This window comes from Maylandia zebra, linkage group LG6 (assembly GCF_041146795.1).
Source record: "Maylandia zebra isolate NMK-2024a linkage group LG6, Mzebra_GT3a, whole genome shotgun sequence".
Lineage (NCBI taxonomy): Eukaryota > Metazoa > Chordata > Actinopteri > Cichliformes > Cichlidae > Maylandia > Maylandia zebra.
In genome coordinates this window covers 5,357,820-5,380,722 of record NC_135172.1, presented here as the reverse complement: position 1 = coordinate 5,380,722, position 22,903 = coordinate 5,357,820, and the positions used below count along the sequence as shown (strand labels likewise).

At 39.3% G+C, this 22,903-nt stretch overlaps 2 protein-coding genes across 2 annotated transcripts; both read right to left on the bottom strand.

Annotated features, from left to right (window-relative positions):
* Positions 1-182: 182 nt before the first annotated feature.
* ltv1 (LTV1 ribosome biogenesis factor) lies at positions 183-8,847 on the bottom strand. The gene is made up of 11 exons (XM_014407270.4): positions 8,659-8,847; positions 7,795-7,926; positions 7,270-7,461; positions 7,087-7,174; positions 6,041-6,167; positions 5,331-5,559; positions 5,071-5,198; positions 3,274-3,413; positions 1,905-1,957; positions 1,287-1,487; positions 183-596 (listed from the first exon to the last, which is right to left on the bottom strand). Exons 1-11 carry the CDS (start codon positions 8,659-8,661, stop codon positions 486-488), a joined length of 1,404 nt encoding a protein of 467 aa, XP_014262756.1. The 5' UTR covers positions 8,662-8,847; the 3' UTR covers positions 183-485.
* Positions 8,848-10,959: 2,112 nt separating this feature from the next.
* On the bottom strand, positions 10,960-22,681 carry capn9 (calpain 9). The gene is made up of 20 exons (XM_004562197.2): positions 22,418-22,681; positions 21,503-21,572; positions 21,294-21,412; positions 20,473-20,606; positions 20,139-20,307; positions 19,950-20,033; positions 19,528-19,613; positions 18,861-18,938; positions 18,150-18,310; positions 17,799-17,953; positions 16,984-17,192; positions 16,758-16,794; positions 16,590-16,670; positions 15,104-15,161; positions 13,648-13,712; positions 13,306-13,374; positions 13,129-13,207; positions 12,381-12,497; positions 12,204-12,262; positions 10,960-11,964 (listed from the first exon to the last, which is right to left on the bottom strand). The coding sequence occupies exons 1-20, from the start codon at positions 22,589-22,591 to the stop codon at positions 11,938-11,940; spliced, it is 2,031 nt and encodes a 676-aa protein (XP_004562254.1). The 5' UTR covers positions 22,592-22,681; the 3' UTR covers positions 10,960-11,937.
* Positions 22,682-22,903: the final 222 nt, after the last annotated feature.

The following is a 22,903-nucleotide window of genomic DNA, read 5'->3' as shown; positions in this document are numbered from 1 at the left end:
AAATGCAGACCTGTTAAACATTATATACAGTGAGTTTTTTTTAAATTGATGATAATAACCATAATAAAATTAATATTGCTGCTTAGATATGATTAACACAGAATCAGCCACTGAGTCATCCACCTTATCACCTGTGGTAAAAGTACAGCATGACAAGACTTACAGAAAGAATCTCAGAAACCTGGATTAAAGTACTTTTAATAAAGGCGCAAAATTCATATTTGACAGGCATGACTGAAGCGTGACAGCCTGTCCTTCAGTATTCCTTCGACAGCACGATATCCTGAGCCGGATTACTGGAGATGAAATTTACATTTTTTGCTCTTTCCTGAATGAATTGGATGATTTGGGGAAACCAATACTTCCCAACATCCCCTCAGACCTCTCATTTGCCATGATTTCCTGTTCTGGCAGCTCCACTGAGGTGAAGAGCAACATGTGACCAGTTGAAAAGTCAGTGTCGGCACAGGCCTGGCAGGCAGCTGCTAAAGCTTCAGGCCTTGAACATTTGTCCTCAGGTTCAACATCTGCTTCTCCTGTCGGGCTTTTTCCTCCTTGAATGCCATTTTATTGGCTTTCTTTTCAACTCTTCTTTCCTAAAGAAAAAAAAAAAAAAATACAATAAAATCAAAAATATCAGGAATCAAAATGTAAAACTGATATTCTACAAATCTCTTCATGGCATAATCACAGCTTCCTTTCTGTGGGAAGGCTTTGTAACATCACATATTTCATCATTAAAATAAATAAATAACTGAGCCTAGTCAGCACAGGATACCAAAGTATTTACCCCAGTTTGCACTTGGATTAGACTCCTTTCAATGACTTCTTCAGCTCGTTAATCTTAGGCTGGGTTAAAGAATTAGACCTTTGTCATTCTGACTGTCAACAAATTCCAAGAAAAGAACAAAACCAACATTGACTTGGTCCTCAATAATCTGTCTCCCCAAACAGGCTCCTCGCTCTCAATTTTTACAAACACTTCATAAACACTTGGTCTAAAAAACAGCTGGTCAGTGTCATTTTATTCTGTTAAAAGGAGAATATTTTCAGCAGTGTACTAATCCACATTTGGGGCTCAGCAGTACAGAGAGACTAGGTCAAAATTAACTCGTGCTGATGATGGAGACAGACAGCTGATTTTAGATGGTGCTGAGAGGAGTCGTCTCTGATCCACTGTCACAGCAGTGACTTCAGATACAGCTCGCTGACCTGCTCGTGTCAGGTCACAGGTGCTGTGACTTCATCATTTGGTTCTAAACAGAGGCCGGGACAGACTTCCTCACCTTACGTTCTTCCTTGATAGCCTGTTTCCTGGCCTTCCTCTCTCCTTTGCTCTCCTCTTTGCTTCGAGGCTGAGCGGAGACACGAGGCAGGTCTGTGTCGTTAATTCTCGTCATGCGCTCTGCCTGCTTGGCTGTGAGGCCTCTGGCTGGGAGCACATCTAGAGGGATGCCCGTCTTACTGGAAACACGGATCGGCTTTGGCTAAAGAGAGAGACAATTCAATTCAGACCACACGTGAATAAACATGAATAATAAACCTTAAAAAAATGACACATTTTCTAAGCGTTTTATAAGAGCCTATCCCAGCTGTCTTAGAGCGAGACAGCTGGGATAGGCTCCAGCACCCCCTACGACCCTGAAAAGGATAAGCAGAAGCAAATGGATGGATTCATAAGTCACATTACTGACAACAACAACAGGATTAAAATGAAATAGATTCAAGAGTTTTTCAGAATTTTGAAGGTCTGATTCTGGACGAAGCGTTTTCAGTGGAGAGACCACTAAACGTTTCTCGCTACGTCCAGATGAACCGAATCCACTTAATAATCAGGAAGATCGAGCATGCATGGCTATATTCTTTAACATTTGTAAAAACAAAATCCAGTCTTTGTTTTTTACCTTTTGAGGTTCTTCGATGACTTTGGGTCTGTTATACATGTTGGAGTATGTACCTGGAGGAGAAAAGAAATGGATCATCTGTAGAATAAAGATATTTTACACTTCCCACCACTACTGAACAATAAATTAAACCAACACCATAAAGTAATCTCAACAGTCTCAGTTTGTTGGAGCTGCACTCATCCATAAAGGATACAGCAAGACTTCCAAAATAATTGTTTTATACTATTTTGCACAAGTCTGTAGATTCTCACTGTTGTACCATCTCAGACCTCCTGCCAGTGATCTGAGCCAAAGGTCTCATATTAAGACCTGCCACTGATTTTCAGTCCAGTTCTTGTGTACTTTGGCTTTTCTTCACATTTTTTGACAGCCATCCTTCCACTGAATCCAGTTCTAATGAGGCTAAAAACTAGATGCTTCAACATAGGAGCCAGATGCATCATTCAGGCCTTTGTTGTCCACATGTCCTTTTCCCTTAACATATTAAAGGCACTGCTCACCACACTGTGTCATACCAAGTTTTGGCTGATAATGCTTTGAAAATCACGCTGCCGGTACAATAAATATTATTTTATGCCTGTCAAACTTATCTATGGCATTTTTGTAAATGCAGCTAAAGAAATGGGAAGTTGTTTCTTTGAAAAGGCTTGTAGTGATTATATCTTTAGGCAAGAGGCAACATGCCTAAAGAGATCATCTGAAGCAGTTTTGTCATTTCATTCCTTCAGTTAGAGGGATTTTATAGCCTTCAATGCTTCACAGGTCAGTGTTAAATTTTCTTTTTTTTTTAAACCACCGGCACGTCAGCAGGGCCATTTCACAGCTCCTTTTAAATGAGTGTAACTCTGTTACAGGCAACATTGAAACGTGTCAGTAAGAACAGAAGCTGAGCTTTACAGGGATATTTGGTTTGTCATGGTAGCACAAAGCATTCACAAGGTAGTGCTGTCTGAAGACAGATTGATTTTGTCACTTTACAGCCAAACGTCCAGGTGGATTGCATCACCTGGGTGATAAAGGGTTCAGAGGCTAAACACAAAAAAGACATTCCTATGAAAATGCTCATGTATGAAAAACTAAAGAAACACTTTGAAAAAACCATCAGAGAATCAGGAGAACTTGAAAAATTACATTAAAAAAGTGGACGTGAAATACAAAGAAATGAGGGCTCAAGACTTTTACGCAGTAACATTCTGCATTTAAATATCTCTGGAAAGATGAATGTGTTTGTTTGTTCTCCCGAACGATGTCACAGATCAAGAAATCTGTTTACAATGTCAAAAACTTGGATGAATAAAAGAGCTCAGAATAAAACTCAGTGATGAGATAAAAATAGAACTTTACATAACATGATATAAAAACTCACTGATGATTGTTTCACAGTCCCACTTCTCTTCTGGAGCTTCAACAACAACGGTTTCCATCTCTTCTTCTTCATCCTCATCTTCCTCCTCCTCCCTCACAACAGGAAGCTCTTTCGGACCTAAATCTTCCGGCCTCAGAAACCTGATCCACAAAACAGAGGGGAAAAACCCCACACACAATACAGGGAGTGCAGAATTATTAGGCAAATGAGTATTTTGTCCACATCATCCTCTTCATGCATGTTGTCTTACTCCAAGCTGTATAGGCTCGAAAGCCTACTACCAATTAAGCATATTAGGTGATGTGCATCTCTGTAATGAGAAGGGGTGTGGTCTAATGACATCAACACCCTATATCAGGTGTGCATAATTATTAGGCAACTTCCTTTCCTTTGGCAAAATGGGTCAAAAGAAGGACTTGACAGGCTCAGAAAAGTCAAAAATAGTGAGATATCTTGCAGAGGGATGCAGCAGTCTCAAAATTGCAAAGCTTCTGAAGCGTGATCATCGAACAATCAAGCGTTTCATTCAAAATAGTCAACAGGGTCGCAAGAAGCGTGTGGAAAAACCAAGGCGCAAAATAACTGCCCATGAACTGAGAAAAGTCAAGCGTGCAGCTGCCAAGATGCCACTTGCCACCAGTTTGGCCATATTTCAGAGCTGCAACATCACTGGAGTGCCCAAAAGCACAAGGTGTGCAATACTCAGAGACATGGCCAAGGTAAGAAAGGCTGAAAGACGACCACCACTGAACAAGACACACAAGCTGAAACGTCAAGACTGGGCCAAGAAATATCTCAAGACTGGTTTTTCTAAGGTTTTATGGACTGATGAAATGAGAGTGAGTCTTGATGGGCCAGATGGATGGGCCCGTGGCTGGATTGGTAAAGGGCAGAGAGCTCCAGTCCCACTCAGACGGCAGCAAGGTGGAGGTGGAGTACTGGTTTGGGCTGGTATCATCAAAGATGAGCTTGTGGGGCCTTTTCGGGTTGAGGATGGAGTCAAGCTCAACTCCCAGTCCTACTGCCAGTTTCTGGAAGACACCTTCTTCAAGCAGTGGTACAGGAAGAAGTCTGCATCCTTCAAGAAAAACATGATTTTCATGCAGGACAATGCTCCATCACACGCGTCCAAGTACTCCACAGCGTGGCTGGCAAGAAAGGGTATAAAAGAAGAAAAACTAATGACATGGCCTCCTTGTTCACCTGATCTGAACCCCATTGAGAACCTGTGGTCCATCATCAAATGTGAGATTTACAAGGAGGGAAAACAGTACACCTCTCTGAACAGTGTCTGGGAGGCTGTGGTTGCTGCTGCACGCAATGTTGATGGTGAACAGATCAAAACACTGACAGAATCCATGGATGGCAGGCTTTTGAGTGTCCTTGCAAAGAAAGGTGGCTATATTGGTCGCTGATTTGTTTTTGTTTGGTTTTTGAATGTCAGAAATGTATATTTGTGAATGTGGAGATGTTATATTGGTTTCACTGGTAAGAATAAATAATTGAAATGGGTATATATTTGTTTTTTGTTAAGTTGCCTAATAATTATGCACAGTAATAGTCACCTGCACACACAGATATCCCCCTAAAATAGCTCAAACTAAAAACAAACTAAAAACTACTTCCAAAAACATTCAGCTTTGATATTAATGAGTTTTTTGGGTTCATTGAGAACATGGTTGTTGTTCAATAATAAAATTATTCCTCAAAAATACAACTTGCCTAATAATTCTGCACTCCCTGTAATCAAATAGATCATTTAAAGCCACACCACTAAAAGAATGAAATATCACTCACTCCTTCTCTTTCTGTTTGAAGTAGTCTTTGAGGACTTCATCCAGACGAACACTGTCTGGTTCGATGAACCCTTCCAGCTCAGCGTTGTCCAGCGGACCGATCTCAACATCATCAAATTGTTCATAAAACTGAAACGGCACCATACAGGAAGTGTGAGCTCTGTTTTATCTCAGGTGCTTCATTTGTCACTGTACTTTTACATGAAGATGGGGAGAGTTCCTGACAGAGAAAAGACTCCATACGAATGCAAAAATGTTCACCTTTTCAAAGCGGTCGTCCAGCAGGGTGAGCTGCTCGTTCCTCCTCATCACAGACGAAGTCAGCGAGTACTCAGTGAAGCGACTCTTCGTCTCCTCGTCCATGAACAGAAACTCTCGACCTCGGCCGTCCCCTTCCGCGTCCTCGTTGCTGGAAAAACCGCCTTCAGAGTCAAAGTCGCCTTCCTCATCTGTGTCCTCCCACTCGTCATCATCATCGTGACCGTCTCCTCTATCACAGGTTACACAAATACAAACAATTACAACAGGATATGACAGAATTTTTGCAGCCCCGGGGCTGAGATAGATTTTGGTCGCCCGACCGGAGATATCGCTAGCACCGGGACGTTGGGCTAGCGATTTTGCGAGCCCTGGAACAAAATGCGTTTTAGCAGTAAGGAACAGTGAGTCTCTGTCTTCCTGTTTTATTCAAAATGAATTGAGATACAGCTCAAGTTTTAGAGGTGATCAGAAAATACTTTTCTGATTGTGTTATAAAAGTTAAGGCACCAAAAGTCACATTTAAACAATGTTGCTGTAGCGAAAATGAATTTTTAGGCATAGAAATCAGCCTTGCAGTTACAGTTTCATTCGGGCTTTACAAAAGTCTCTAAATGTCTAGAATCACAAATCTGGAATAATCTCGTTTTTTAAAAGATACAAAAATAACCTTTGAGGAATAAAAAGAAAATTTTGACTATTGAAATTCTTACTCCACAGCTCCAGTCCCACTGTTTGCTCTGATGATGAAATCATCATCCAGGATGTTGTTGGGGTTCTCAAAATCAAAGTCATCGTCGAGCGCAGCTACAATGTCCGGATCCATGTCGAGCCGGGGTCCTGGAGGAAAGTGTATAAGACAGTTTCACTGTGACGTCAGGAGCCGAAGGTTGGCTTTAGGTTGCATCACATGTTAGAATTAACACATTATCTTTAATATGAAACAAAGTATATTTATGTAAATGTTTATATTATTATAGTGAAACAAAATATCGATGTATTGAGCTCTACGCTGTGCTCACTTTACTGCAGAAGCAGAAACGGGTCACGGAGAGGGGTTTGTGTTGGTGTGTGGGAGCTGCAGCCTGTAGGTTTCTACTGTTAACTGAAGTTATGAGACTGTGTGTTTCAGATCAGTTTACAGAGTAAAATAAAAGTAAAGTAACGAGTAGTATAATGACCGTCTTTCTCCAGGGAGTAATTAAGTAACATACTGCATTACCTTAAAGTATTCCATGTATCATGTGTTAGAACTTTATTTTTATCAATGACCAGAACAAAGAGGGGAAACAGCAGACAACATGTAATTAATTTGCATGAATGTAATGTCTTTCATATGTTGCTTAGAGATGGCGGCGACTCTCAAAGTGGAGCCAACGAGAATCGATAAGAGATATCGATAATGGAATCGGAATCGCTAAATTCTTATCAATTCCCGTCTCTAGACACCACAAACTGACTCCCACCACATGACTCATTTTTGCATATTGTGTTGTAATTTGCATGTTTGACAAGCACGGCTCTAAAACCTGCTGTTCTGCTGCACGACCCAAATCTGCTGATGAGACGCAAAATTTCAGTTTTGTTTGGTTTTAGAAAAATCTTCTAAATCGGGTCACACAGTAATTAGTGTGGCAAATCTTGAGCGACAACATTCAGACAGTATTTAATGATGATTTATATCCAAGTTATTAAGATAACTATTATTTTAGAAGCTTGATAAAGGTCCTAAAACACATTTAAGTGATGGGCTGTTTACCTGAAATGGGAGCAGCTTTGTTCAAAAGTCCCACCTTCTCTTCAAACTCTGAGGCGAACACTGAAGAAGGCAGGTTGATGGAGGCGGCCTGCTCGTTGAACAACACAGGGATCATTTTAGATCAATTCCTCAGAGTAACTAGATAGTGCACAAGTCTGTTAAAAATGTTTCACGGCAACTCACAGGATTGTCCTTGTGCACGGTTTTTTCCCCCTCATTCTCCTCCTCTTCACCTTGGAGGGAAAGAGGCTGTCTGTCAGAGTACACCAGCTCAGATGGGCCCGACGCCTCCTTCAGGTGCTGAAGGTAGTTATAATCATCATCAAAGAATACGCCAAATTTCCGCTGCTCCTCACGCCTCTTCTCCGTTTCCACCTAAGCAACAACAAACACATGATCACAGCATCACATTAACGCGGCATTTCTGAAATGAAGTGAAATATTAGCCACCGGGTTGTAGCCCCTTTAGTTTGACCAAAGGAAATCAGAGCAGAAGAACGTGATTGGACAAATACAGAAGAAGAAATAACAACTCTAATTATGACAAATGACTTTGCTGATTCCTTTTTCATTGTGAAGTCCTGAACAGTTTAACCCCCTTTAGGGTTCTTAAAAACCAACAAAAGCTAAAATCAGCTATAAAATCATTAAACACACATCCTGTGAACATGAGTAAAAAGACTTATGATCAGAACAGCAAGGTTGTACCTTTGTGGCAGGCAAGAGGACATGCTGTGGCGCTTTCTCATCTGCAGCCAGAGGGTCCTTTTGACTCCTGTGGACGAGGTGAAAGGTCACAGCCTTCTTCTTGTCAATAAATGCCTTCTTCTTTCGATGGGGCTGAAAGAAACAGAAAATAAGCCAGAGAGAAACTTTGAAAGACTTCTGAAAGCCTAAATGCGCATTACTCAAGACCACTTTCAACAATACAACAAAGTCTGGCTGATTGGAAACAAAATATAAATAAACTAGAGCTGATTCAATGCTCAGTACTGTATTACAATACAAATACAACACCGTGGGGATCGTCACGCAATAGTGTTCTCAATAAGCAAACGTAACACGGATTCCTTATGGCTGACGCCATGGCAAACTTGGTTAAATTGTCAAAAATCAAAACTTAAGCCATTTCCTTTGTTTGTTTTAAAGAATAGTTTTTACTTCAGTCAACTAATATGTTTCCCCCCACCTACCTACCTACGTTAAGTTTTTAATCCTGCTATAGTAAACACCTATAACAACTTCGTTTTGTAATGTAGTTGCTAATGCTGTGTGAGATGCCACTTTACTACTTACGTCCAACTGTTTGAGCAGGGCACAACAAACGCTGACAATGATTTTAGAGACTCTTTGAGATCATTTGAGTTCATGGGTAAACTCTCTAGCTCACATGAATAGGATTAACAAGACACTTTTCATTTAACTTACTTTTAAGTTTTCAATGTCTACTTCTAATTATAAAGCTATCACAACCTCTCGCTCACCAATTTTTTTTACCAGTTTCTTGGGGAATTGGCACGTTAGCCACTGTTAGCTAACAACATTAGCTGCCGTAGCCTGGCAATATCTTACCATTGTGTTATAGAGTCTCTCCTGTTTTCCGACGGGTCAAGCGAAAAGGTCTTCAAATCTCGATTCACGGGTAGCTGTTACAACATGTAACCGTTTAAGTGCTCACTCCTTCTCCGTTGTTTATACACGCTGCCTTCACCTTCACCACGCTGATGCTACCATTACTGGAAAGAACCATTAGCAAGACTAAGGGGGTTATAGGCATCGATATGAAAGCATTGATATGCTACGATGAGGTTTTCTTTCCCACAAAAAATAAATAATGTTGTAAAATATTTAAAACTATGTTTATATTTATAATATTATTCGTGATTCCTGCGTGTCATGTATGTGTAATTTAATTCCACGACATTATGGAGTTAGTATATTCCAACAATTTTTTCCCCATGCAACTTTATTTATATAGTGCCGAAAAACAAAAATATTTTTCGGTCCTTTAGGGGTCGCCACACCGTATTATGTGTTAGTGATGGGCAAAGGAAGTTTTTATGATACACTGAAACGTTCGAAGTTTCAAAACAGTTTCACGTGTCTCCACAGTGACATCTGCTGGACACAATGTGCAGACAGGCGTTCTAAGTGCACTTACATCAACAATTATGATTAACACTTGTTCTGGAGAAACCACCGTACAAGCAAAAAAAGAAAGAAAGACAGAAAAGAAAAGAAAAATGCTGTTATCGTTGAACAATTCGTTTCAGCAAATACTATTAAATTCTCATGTTAAAATACAAAAGGCTTTTTCATGTACTAAATAATTCAGTGCAACGCAGGACAAACCAATTTATAAAGAACTTTTTTAAAAAAAAAGATGGCTATATCTATTGATGAACAGGTTTTCAGCTGTTTTGAGGCTGAGCTGTGCTCCATCCTTTGTTCAGTATTTGAATAATCTCCACCTTGCCTCGGCTCCAAACCATACATTAGGTTTCACTACCGTTAAGTAAACCTGCTTTTTCACTCTTGCTGCTGTCCTTCTGTAACCAGTCAGCCTTGGCATTATTTTCTACCTGTACTCTCTTCTTCAGTGTCTGTTGCTTTGTGTGGTTGCGACTCTGTCTCGCATACTTTCACATACGCAGGTATGCTTCCATCTTTTCCACTACAGATCACAAAGCCGTCAAACATCGTTGTCAAGCTGCCTGACCTCGTCTGTCAGCCTGTTCATCACCACTGCAAACAAGAAGTAGCTCACAGCACAGATCCCCTTACCAACCTAGCGGTCACTTCTACTGTCTCGCTGTCATCATACATGTCTTGCACCATCCTCACATACTTCCATACATCCTCATGCCACTGCTGACTTCCTAAAGCAGCTGATTTTCAAATGAAGGCACAGATATGCCCTCAGTATGTCTTTAAATTTCTTTATTTCTTTCTTGTGTATAAAATTATTGAGGAAACATGAATGAGACACATTGTATGCATTCTCCACAGCTCCACTGTAGTTAATACTATAAAGTAATATTTTTTATTGTATGTGTGTGTGTGTGTGTGTTTCAGCTGAGTCATATTTCAGTGACTGTTTGGTTGGTGTGACCACACCTTCATTCAGTTCTACACGTACAGTTTGAGTCGTTGCGAAAGAATCCAAACAACACAAGAACTGAAAGCTGTCACTCCACTGTCACAATATCTCACACAAAAGAAGTAATGTCTACTTTTTAGTAGAAAAAAAAGAAAATGTCTCATGTAAGCACTTAACATCACAGAGCACGGAGTGTTTTGCAGTTTTCTTTTTTGTTTGGTGTCTTTAAGAAAAGACAGAGAAACCTTGGCTAGATCCAGTCTCTGTGCACCAGGAGGTGATATTCCACTTCCCCGGAAATTGTTTTGATACAAGAATCGCAGTGCAAACATTTTTGTTTTAGATCACTCTGATATTTTTCCATGTCTTATGTTAAACATTACTGGTTGTCAATCAGCAATTTTTGTCTTTCAAAACTTATCTCTACCCAATTTACACTCCAGGCATTTTTTACAGTGATTTTCTTGTATTAAGTCTTTATTATATTGATCAGTTTGGTGGTTCTCTCTTCAGTGTTAAAGTAAAAAACAAGCACATTTTGTGTCCTGAATAAAATGTTGGAATGTTTTAATTTGAAAACTAAATGATCAGTGTGTATGTTTAATTGTAGTTTTCCATGTGACGTCATAGAACAAGCTTGCCACGTAATCCTGCACTAAATATCAACAGCTATTTGTATAAATCTATTTTATCAAATTACTAATGCAACAAGTCCACAAAAACAAGTAGGCCCAAAATCTGGCTTGAGTAGTCCTCCAAAGAAATTCATGAAAGAGAAAACACAAAAACCAAGTTTTATTTTAAAATGATTCCCACTCAAGCAGGGAGCAATAAACCAACAGAAAATAAACCAATACTTTGTCCAAAAGCTTAAGTCAACAAAATTTAGTTCAAGCACTATGACAAAGCATGCTGCAAATGCAAGTTTCTGCTTTTGCTATCCGTGAAGTCATTCATGTGCAAATTACATTCTGCTGATGTGAACCGATCTGATTCATTACATTTTTTCAGGGGTGGAACCCAGTGATGGCCTTCCTGTAACAGCTAATTTTCAAGTTTAGGCACAGACAGGTTCATTCATTAATAGCTGCAGTTAGCCTTTTTCACTTTTTATCATAATTAAGATAAGATGCAATCAGCTAACAGAAAAAGGGCCTTAAAAAATCCTCACATTTTTAAGATTTCTTCGGTGTCACAGCAAAAGGGAATTGACAGTAAATTTGAGTTTTTTTATGTAAACAAAAACAGGACGCATGTATAAAGGCACTCATGTTGCTGCCACAGTGAAGTGAAGTTGTTAGTCAAGACAACTTCACGTGATTGCCTTGAAAGTGAGTGTAAGAGGATCAGTTGCTCCTTTAATTTTTTAGTTTTCTCAAAACTACTAAAAGTCAGACTGATTTGCACAAGCAGAATTCGACTAGACGAGTGTGAGATTGATGCAGACTTGCCAGGCAAACACTCTCGTGCACTTGGCTGCTTTACAGACCCAGCTGTTAAAGTCCTACATTTGAGCTCACAGACTCGTACCATGTCAGAGGCAGTGAATACCTACAGATGGACCCATGACCAAAATTATAAACCACTCCCATTCAAAAACATTTGAGCTCAGACAGTGTTTTCACATTACATTTCAAATAATAATAATAGCACAGAATCTGAATCATGGCGAAGTTTAATATTCACAACATTGCTCTTAAAGATGATCTGCTGCGTTTTGTTCCTCCGCTGGTATCCGTTTCAGTTCCTCCTCATACGTTCATCGACAACATCAGGAACTGTGAGGCAAAGAGGAAAAATTGTAGTCAATGTTCACACGACCGGCAAAAGCATGAAGGCTGTGAATGCTGCATCCTAAATCTGGTTAGTTATTGGGAGATAAAGGAAGCATAAAATGTCTGACAGCCTGACTGTCACGGACCTGGATAAACAGACGCATCAGGTATGTGAGGTACAGTACAGTAGAAGATACAGTAGAAAAGAACTCAGGATTCACGTTTGGCGTGTTTGTGTTTACCTGCATGATGTTCATTTGCACTCGTCCCCTGTTGAATTTGTCCAGAGCCTGGAAAACTCCTGGATAAAAAAACACAGCAAGAAGTCTTCTCTCTGATCTTTATGTATTTTTGTACTTATTGTGATCCTTGTTTCCCAAAATGTAAAGCGATCTTTTAACATAGTGTTTTGTACATACTGAACATGTTCTCCAGACGGACAATGCAGGTGAGGTAGTCATCAAAGTCAATTTCGTAGTTCTCGTCAGCAAACCTCAGCCCCACCAGCTGCAGGAGCGGGTTGTTCAGTTGCATGCCTGCATTGGTGGAAAAGCAGCAGTTATCTATGAAACTTTGATGTTCAGATAAAAAAGATTTAGACTCAACTTACCAGAGACTCAGGACAGGCATTCTTATTAGATGTAGTGTTAATATTCATTAAAATCATTATTGTAATGTTTGCAGTGTTATGATTACTGCTTTGATTAAGAACACACTAAAAATATACTGCTATACTATATCTACTAACATTTTTAATAATATTATTATAAATGATAGTTACAGGAAATGTAGCTGGTGATATTACATGTACATCTTATGAAACAACTTTATTTGAAGTGCAAATTCAATGAGTATTAAAATAGGACAAAGGTTTGTTCAGTCACAGAAACTAACAGGTGAAAACTGAATTCGTCAAACAGAGTTTTATACATACATGTATACACACGATTAATGTGTCTTGAATCGTCTTGAAAAGCTGAACACATTTAACTGGCACGTCACTAATCTCCCTCAGAGATATTTACACTGGCAGATTTCAGCAGAAAGCCAGTATCATCAATAAGGACCACTCACACCCTCGACACTCGTTTTTTCCCTTCCCTCTGGTAAACACTACAGGTCCATCAGGTGAGAGAGAGAGAGAAAGACGGGCTTGGGAACTCTCACCTGCGGCTTTGAGAGCGCCACGAAGCTCATAAGATGACATCTTTCCTGACCGGTCCGTGTCAAAGGATAGAAAGAGCATCTGTAGCAACGGACGTTTGTGGTTAATAGTCTGAGCAACAAAGAAAAGTGCTCCTCCAACATTTCATTTACAGTTTTTCAAGATAAATCAACACCTACAATCCACTTCTTCAATTTTTCCCAGAAGACCTTAAACTCTTGGAACTCTATCTTTCCCGTGTTGTCCACCTGGTTTACTGTGTCAAGAAAAAACCTAAGAAGCATTGTGGAAAATAGCTTACCAACAAAACCTTCTTTCTATCACATATAAACAAACACACACAAAATATCAACAAAAAATATTCGATAACTTTGTCTTGTGATGGAATATGGACATGCTGGCATAAGTATCACTATTTTAGTAAAGCACCCATTAGGGCAAACAAAGTACGCATGGCTTAATGCGACAACTTATGTAACACAATGACAAGCATAGAATGAGTCAGTAACTTGAAAGGATACATCCATAAGATTGATGATACTGTGACAGGTGCTGAGACTCAGGCCATCAAATTTGATCTCTTTTCCTGAAGATAAAGGATTAAAGTGGTAGTGATGCAAAAAGCATGGCTACATGTAATAATGCAACACAAAATCCGAAGTTTATGAATCATCTCTGACCATTAATATAAGGCATCAAGATGTGAGGAGAAAATGTATACACTACACAAAAGATAAAGTATTTTGCTATGTGATACTGACCTCAGGTGTTTTAAATGTATTTAGTTCAGTCTTCAAATGATGTTTAACATATTTACAACAGTGTGGCTTGTTATTGTGTTGTTTTTGAAAGTTTTTTAGTTGCTATTAAGCCACTAAAACCTAACAACAACATAAAAGCTATTTATTTTTGCCACAGTATGTAATCTTACTTGTGACACTTTGATTCTTGTGTTGGAAAAATCAAATGTAGGCTGATCAACCTCTCCTTTAGATATCGCCCTAAAACAATCTGTAGGAAGGAAATTGGCTTTTTCTGCTTGCTTTTCTTAAATAAAAAACTCTTAGTATTAGCTTCACATGGTCATGGTTCTGGGTCATTTGACACAGCCTTTTGAGTTTATGGTGTTTTGTGATTTCTTTGTATTATAATGCTTTAGTTTCCTATTTAGTATTGAATAAGTCCTGGTCTGCTCTGTTTAATATTTATGTAATATTTCTCTTTTCCTGTCACTGTCTCATCCCTGTGTCTCCTGTCATGTTCTCTACGGATGTTTCCTTGGTTATGTCTTTGTCTCCCCTTCCTGTTTACATGTTTCCCTCCTTGTGTTTCGTTACATGTCTCCCTGTCTGCCAGGTGCGTTCATGTGTGTTGTCCATAGCTGTCATATGCTCTGGATTTGCTCCTCACTTATGTCTGTGTCTCGCCTCCTGCTTCTACTTCTCTGTCCCCATGTCAAGTCCACACGCTTAGTCTCTATGTTTCCTGTTTTATTTTGATAGTCTCATGTTCCATGTTCAGTGTGTTTAGTTTTGCTTCCCCTGTGGCATCATGTTCATTTGTATCAGCTGTGTTCCCCATGTGTTGGTTTTTTATGTCTTGTGTTCCAGGAATCGATGCATCTCAAGTCTAGGTTTCAAGTTCAGTGTGTTTTCATGTTTAATGTTAACTTTCTTTGCCCTTTGTTTTGTGTTTTTCTACCGGCCCTATTAAATGACTATCTGTTAAAATGAAGTTCTGTTCCACGCGTCTGCTTTTGGGTCCACACCTCATCTCCATACAGTCTGCATCCGCGGACTGTGACACACATTCTAGGAGAAATTACCTGTACGTCTGACTTTTAACAAATATCAGGCGAAGAAGTTAAGCTGCAAACATCACACATGTAGAACTTAATTGCAGGAGATATGATGACTGCATGAAATGCAGAAAATGGACTGAAAAGTAAACAAAAAGCAGAAACTTTCATTCACTTACTTCTGCTGAGAACACCATTCAGCATCTCCTGAAGCTCTCTGACAGAAATGGCCTGATCCTGTAAAAATTACAAAGTGGAAGAGATCAGTGAATTCTGACTAAAGAAAATTGCAAAAAATAAATAAATAAATGAATGAATGAATACCATGATGGATGCAGAAACAGAAATAATCATCATTTGCAGATCTGAGCTTCTTGTCACGAATATAACCAGCTCTTTTCCAGTATGTTTATATTGTTATCTTAATATGTAATTTTTTCATTAAAAATAGATGTTGATAAATAAATCAAGTAAAGCTCATAAAATTGTTATAATTTAGGTTTTTTGTTGTTTTTCTGCAACATTCATACTGCAGAAAAATCATCATTATTCTTCTTTCTTTTTAAGCAGCTGGCCTTTAATTGTGGTTTGGAGCTACGCATATTGTTTATTGTGGGTATTTTTTCACAACAGCTGTGCACTTAGTGTACTGTAAAACTAAAACAACGAAGGCTCAAAATTTCATTTCAAAATTCCAGAAATGGTAAAAATATTTGTGGAATCATAACAACTTGAAGCACTTTAATTATTTAATTAACCGCTTGCGATAAACCCAATACAAAATCATACATCGCCTTTATATAGCTCCTAATGTCTTGCATAAGATTGCACCTCATATTTCCCATCTTTGTAGTAAATGTCAAAAAGAAACTGGCACTTTTTTTCATTACTTTTGGGAATGTAAATTAATCAAAAGATTTTGGAGCTTCATTTCTCAAGAACTAAGTAATATTTTTAACAACCTGATTCAAAGGGACCCCGGGTACTTTCTTCTTGGCCTACCCTCAAAACAATTAACATTGAATCACTTGCAGCGCAAATTATGTCACAAACTATTGCTGGTAGCTAGGAAATGTATTCTCATTAATTGGGTTAAGGACAAACCTCCCTCTGTGACGTTGTGGTACAGAGAATTATTTAAAGTTATTCCTGCTGCTATTTTAGGAGGAAATGAGGGTCTCTTTCTCAATGTTTGGTCCCCTTTGCTTTCTTATTTGCCAAATGATTTGTCCCAACTGTTGAGAGGGGGGGGGGGGGGGGTTGCGATTAAGATGTTCTCAGTTAAATAGGAAGCAAGTGTAAAGGACAATTCATTCTTGGAGTTTATCTTTTTCTCTTTCTATATCTGTGGGTAATTGAGTGAAAATGTGTTTTTTTGTGTGTCTGTGTGGATGTGTTTTTTTTTTTGGGGTGTTTTTTTTGGGGGGGGGGGGGTTTCTTTCTTCTTCTCTGTTTGGTTGTGTTGTTTTATGCTATTCTTGATAAACGAATAAAAATTGTATATCAAATTTTTTTTTATTTAATTAGTTTTCATTGTAAAAAGGTGAAACTTGATTTGAAAATGTACAAACTAGACAAACTTGCTCTTACAAAAACACTACTCATCTGTACAAATGAAGGATGCTGTAAACACTGTTACCCCAAAGCCGAAGATGCTTTTCTTACCGAGCCAGCCAGCTGTTCAAACAGCCTTCTGAGGCCTTTCTCCTCCTTTGTCTCCTCCTCTGGAGGGCTGGGCATGGGTGGCTGATGGAAACAACACAGGCTCAGTATAAACACATTCAGCTGCTTGATTGACTGAACAGGTAATTGGGCTTCTGGTTATCTACTTACGTCTGGCAGGTCGGCATCAACTTTGCTTCCCATCTCTCTGTGAAGAAAAGGCATAGTGTAACAGTTAGTGTAAGGGTTGAAATGAAATGAAACCCCCCAAATTTTGTTTAATCAGGTTATTAAATAACTATTCCTTGATACCCAAACGTTTTCTTTAGGTTTGATATTGCTTTAACTTTTTGTTTGCTCTTTTAGTTTCGCTCCAGAACCAGAGCTGCACACTCACAAAGCTTCAGCCTTTGTCTCAGAGAAGACACGAATAAGAAAGTCAGCCTCGTGGTGGGGCTGGAAAGTGGTGGGAACCAGCAGGTAGTTTCCAGGAGGCAGCGTGAAGCGTTCTGCCACCTCCCGCATGTTGATGTAGGTTCTGCTGCGTGCCTTGGATCCATTGTAACGGAAGAAGTCTTTCCCCACATGGTCCTCGCCCTCTGGAGCCTGAACAAATCGGGAGAAAAGACATTAAATTAAATTTGTAAGTAAATTTGTAACAAAAGAAGAAAGTAAGTAAATACGAAGGAGCGAGACAGAAGTGCAAGGCTGACCTTTTAAAAATATAACATATTTTGAAATGCAAAGAAACTATATCACTAATAAAAAAGACACATCCGTTTTACCAATGTCCCCAAACTTTTTATCACTAAGAACTTCTTTAGCAGATGGTGCTCATCCAGTGAGTTTGTGTCCGAATGGTCATTTCTGGTGCATTTTTAAGGCTGTGCCTTCTCTTCATTGTCTCGTAACTCTATCTTCTTGTGAAGAGATATGAAATGCTTAAACACATTTATATTGGACAGAAGAAATACATTACTGTAATATTTAACATGTGCAGAAAAAAGTCTGAAGTTTTTGCTAATATTATTGCTCATCTACAAATATCTGTTTCTTTGACTCAGTTTATGGCTCCTTTAAACTAATGCCAAGACTCAGTCTTTCAGAAAGGGGCTAGTAAATGTGTTCTGCAAGGACCAGCACTACGCCCCATGCTATTTATGATAACATAAAAAATGGTTAAAGTGCACAGTCTACAGTGTTTTTCCAGACCTCATACACAGCAAAGCCAATGGTCTCCAGGTCCAGGCCTTCTTTTCGCAGTTTTCGTCTGTTCTTTTGCATCAGCGCGATGACCACACTGCAAGTATTATCACCATCAGCATCGTTCAGCAAAAGCTTGAACTGAGGGTTGGTCCAAAATGTGTCTGCAGATTAGAAATGTAGAACTTTTTGAGAGAGCAGTTTGAGATAGAAATGCCAACTGAATCCTGCATTTAAACCAGTTCATGTCAAAATATAAATACCAAAAAAGGAAAATCCAATGAAATCTCTAAGTATGCCTGACGCTTTGCTGAATTTGTTTGTCTGAAAATTTTTGATTTGTAGATGTATTGATCTCACCAATGTAGTTCCTGCAGCCTCCAGCAGTGGAACCCCGAATCCAGTTTCCCTCAAACACATTGACTGCCCACTGATGTTTTGTGTCCTCAGTCAGGGAGTCAGGACTCATGTTGCAAATCTCCACTTTGTCATAGTTCCTCTTGAAGTCCTCAAATTCCATCCTGGAGTTGCAAACAGCAACAACATTGTCACTCCTAAACTAGCACAGCTGTACTGTGTGTGAATTTTGGAAAAATTCATCCATCTAATCATTAGCAAGGCTTAAAGTTAGGACCACGGACTCTTTAACTGGGCGACAACAAAGTCTGTAGCTGATAGCTGGAATCGGCAGAGATTAGCTGGCTCAGCCTAAGAACAGGTAAACTTGATACAGCGAGGCGGCAACCGGGATTTGAGCCAAAAACATTCTTGCTGTGAAGTAATAGTGCTAACTATTGCACAAGAGTGTGAAATTTTATAGTTTAAAAAAAAGCCTGGCTGAAGTTTGTCAACAATGCCTGAAACTCATTTACGTTAATTTACTATTTTGTCCAAGTCAGAGAAACATGAAAATCTATGGCAGTTCATTTTTGCCATTTTGTTTCATTCCACTGCTACATTCATATACTACATATGCAAAAATATTACACGACAATGTGAAGAACAATTTGGAGACTGCTAAGCATACTACACATCTTAATCTGTAGTTTGAAATGTATTATGTGGACTCACCAGAATTCACCATCATCTGCTGAATTCTGCATTATGCGATTTTTTTCTGCACTGTCGATATAATCCCACTCTCTGGAACTGAAAAAAAACAGAGGATCTGTTACAACGTTAATCAGAGAAAAAGTCCCACAATCAAAATGAAAACTATTCAATTTTCTTCGGACAATTATTTTCCCTTAAATCTGTTGAAGATCAAACGTGGAGTTACTGAAATTGTCTAAATGTGAAATCTGGGAAAGTTTCAGATATTTGAATAATATTATTATGTCTGTTCTCTTCCTGCTACAACTAGTCTTAAGAGCTTCCAATGGCCCTTTGGCACCTGAGCGTCTCAGGGGTAATTACCGCTTTTTGGTGGCCAAGTCAATGATGATTGCATAACTTGGAACACAGAAGGACTGAATGAATATGAAAACAGAAACCAAACATGTAAAACATCTGCATATAGACACAACTTTTTTTTACTGTTCAATAATAGGCTGCAGCGGTCGGACTGTGAACCGTATTCAAAGTAACAAATATATGGTTTGACTATAGACTAGAGATAAACTACGAGGACGACTCTCACGCACAGACTCTTCAAGGAGACCTGCTTTTCACGTGGAAGAATGAACTTTAGACAATATGTGTAGTTTCAAGGTCAAAATAAAGTTTTCTTTATTCTTACTTATCACTCCAGGCACCGTTCCACTCAACCTGTCCCCAGGGGTTTCTAATCCGGACCAACTTCACCTTCTGACCTCTGGCATTCACCTAAAAATCCAAAAACAATATTCTGTGACTACATTGTTGAAAAGTATATGTTCTACCGTTTTTAAGTCTGGCTTTTTATTTAGATTTAAACTTAAATGTAATTAATGTGTCTTTGTAGGATTTTAGTTGTTGTTTTTATTTTATTTTTTTAAGCCATTGTGTTTAAGGTCACTTTTTAAAGATCGAAGTTTCATATTTACAGATGTACAGTTGCATCTTTTAACAAGTATTACAATTACCTGAGTCTGTAAACTTCTAATTACGATTATTCAGCAACAAGTGGCTTCCCCTCATTATTCTTACATCTGCTGCTGAGACTGTTACTGAGACTTTTACCTCTTCTACACCTGTGATGGAGTATGCATGTCCTTTCACCAGGCCTGTGGAAGTCTTGGCCTCTGACTCTGCAGAGCTAGTGATCTGAAGAAAACCAAAGCATGCAGAGAGAGTTAAAACACAGCAACTGAGCTGATATGTTGGGTAAACCTCGTGGGCAAAAATTTAAAATTAGATTGTTTATTTTACATCAATAGAGCATCCCATCATTGAGCCTCGGTCCAGGGCTTTCTTCATGATATTGAACAGGTCTCCTGGAGCAGCCTTGGTCTCATACATTTCACCCACGCCACCAGTAAAATCCTCCATGGCCTCCATTGTGCTGCCACCCTTCAGGGATTCATAGCTGCCGTTCAATCTAAAATAAACGAGAGAAAAAAATGTCCTACTGTTTCAGTGCATATAATTATATATAATTGTATTTATACAATGTTTCTTTAAATAACCTCTTGTCACATGTTTAACATGCATGTGACAAGACGAATGGAAAGATAAAATATTAAGAGGAAGTAAGTGATGTTACTTGGCGTAGGCTTTCTCCAGCAGCGCACTCCAGAACTCGTTGCTGGAGGCCGAGTGGAGCATGATGAGTTGATTTCTCACTGTTGGCAGTCTGTCGTCCACAACCACATCGAGCCATTTGTTGTGGTTCCAGAACTGAGGGACCATCAGAGAACATGTTACAGTGTAACTAACAGAGGAACCGGTGAGTTTACTGCCTGCACCGACTTCACACAAAGTGAAGACAATGTGTGATTACTTAAAATAATCTCACTTGTAAATCTGTTTCTGTTTGACTGAAATGTGTTTTTTGCTTGCAACACAGTATAAAATGTAAAAAAGACATAAACATTTTACTCTTTCATGAATAATATGAGCTCGTTTTGCATCTGACTGTTGGGGTTGGGACTGAGGCAACAAAAGGCTTGAAGAGTAACGGTACTGAAAAAAGACATCTGGAGGAACATGGTGGAACCCATTCTTTTGAACGGGTTGGGCACTGCATCTTTTTTCCAATACACCCGCCTGCTTAAAATGTACTGCAAATACACTACAGGCTGTGTTTTAACACATTATTGACTGAACATTTTGCCAAATGATCAACCAGTCAAAAAGTGTTTAACTTTATGTTTTCTGGCGTTCTTTTAATGTCATCGGCCTTTTGTTGCAAGTTCTGGAGTCGCTGAAACAACAATTTTTAAAAGAACATTCAAATGCATGACGCTTCTTTAAACGTGCTGTCATCCTGGTTCTTTTTATCCCTTATGTGTTTGCTTATTCCAGGAAATACTGCAGTGTGTAAACATCTTTGTACAGTCTGTTATTATGATCAGAGAATCCTACCTGGAAGTGAAAGATACCAGCATATCTCTGATTAAATTCCTGGTCAGGTGGGACAACTCGGGCCAGGGCTTCTTTTTTCATAGTCAACGAAGCAACGGCTGCCAGGAGCCAGCAGTCCCCTGTGGAAATAAACAAGTGCCACATTAATAAAACCGTGACATATGTGAATATTCAAGATTTAAAAGTAGTTAAGTAACTTGAATACCAACCGAGCTGTCCTTGGCAAATGTCTGTTCTGTCTGCGCCATCTAAGATGAACTTTGGGTTTTTGCATATCTCCTGTTGAAGGGTCACAAAACAGGAAAACAAACTGGTCGGTTTATTTTTTAAATGACAGGGGAGACTGGTGTGTTTGATAGGCGTGTTCACATTCCAAACATATTAATCGGCTGGTATCCCAGTCAGTGCGCACAAAATACACAGCACACAAAGCACACACCCAGGACAGAAATGTGTAGTAACTGTAACGAGCATGAGCTGTGAGTTCGACAGGTTGCTTAAATCGGGTCAGCTCTGTAGGCGTGTTAACAGGTAAAGATTTTGGAGCTGAAGTGTACGATAAGAAACAGTACCCCAAAAAATGACATAGTTTGAAGCCAAAAACTCATAAATGTCTCAACATTAAGTTTATCAGCAAAAGCAAACCTCTCACACGCCGTTGGAGCAGCTGCAAACCAGCCCACTCCACTTTTACTTCAGAAAAGTTGGCTCAGAGTGGTACAAACGCCTGCTGCACTCAGCTATATTTACACAGCTCACCTGCAGAACTGGTTTTGCTGCTATAACTACAAGTATTTCATGACTTGGTTTAGGTTCAGAGTAATAAAAACAGAGTTTTGATCAACTTTCACTTTTTGAATGGAATCATTTCAGTAATTTGTCGTCTAATGTCTTCAGTGCCTTTGCAGTCACATGGACGGCTGTGGACATGCAGTTCGTGTAGTTAATGTAGATGTATTTGAATAGTAAACATGCACTTTTTAAGGGTATGAAAAAATCACCAGATAATCGTTAGATGAAACATACTGAAGTCACTCAGTATTTTGAAATTCATGAACAGCACATGTGCATCTAACAGATTTCAAGAGCTCTTTTGAGTATAAGAATGCTCAGTGCTCACATACCGTGGGCCTCTTCCATTCAATGTGGACAGGAACTTTCTCGCTGAAGAAGAGAGAGGAGTCCTTGGCAGGGAAATCTGGATCCTCAAACAGGACTCCCTTCATGAGACATTCATGTCTCAGCTGCTCAAAGGATTTCCCATCTGACTGCGTGTTCTCCGCCTGGCTTGTGGACATCTTCTCTTTTGGGAAGAATCTCGGCGAGTGGAGGAGAAGCAGGTGAGGTGACGCGTGATGGAGTGCTGCTGAGTGTTTGATGCAGAGACAAGTCTGACAGGTGGGTAGGGCTGGAAGGTCCACACCCTCCAGACGGAAACTGGTTTGTCCTCCTGCGGCAGTGAACCTCACCCCTCGTGGCTCACACTGTGCCGTCTGTTCTCTTTATCTATTTCTCTTTTTTAAGAATTGGCCTGCCAAACACTGGGAGAAGTTATTCTTGACTATTTTGCTGGAACTGATAGCAATGATCTTTGCCTAGCATCTAACTGG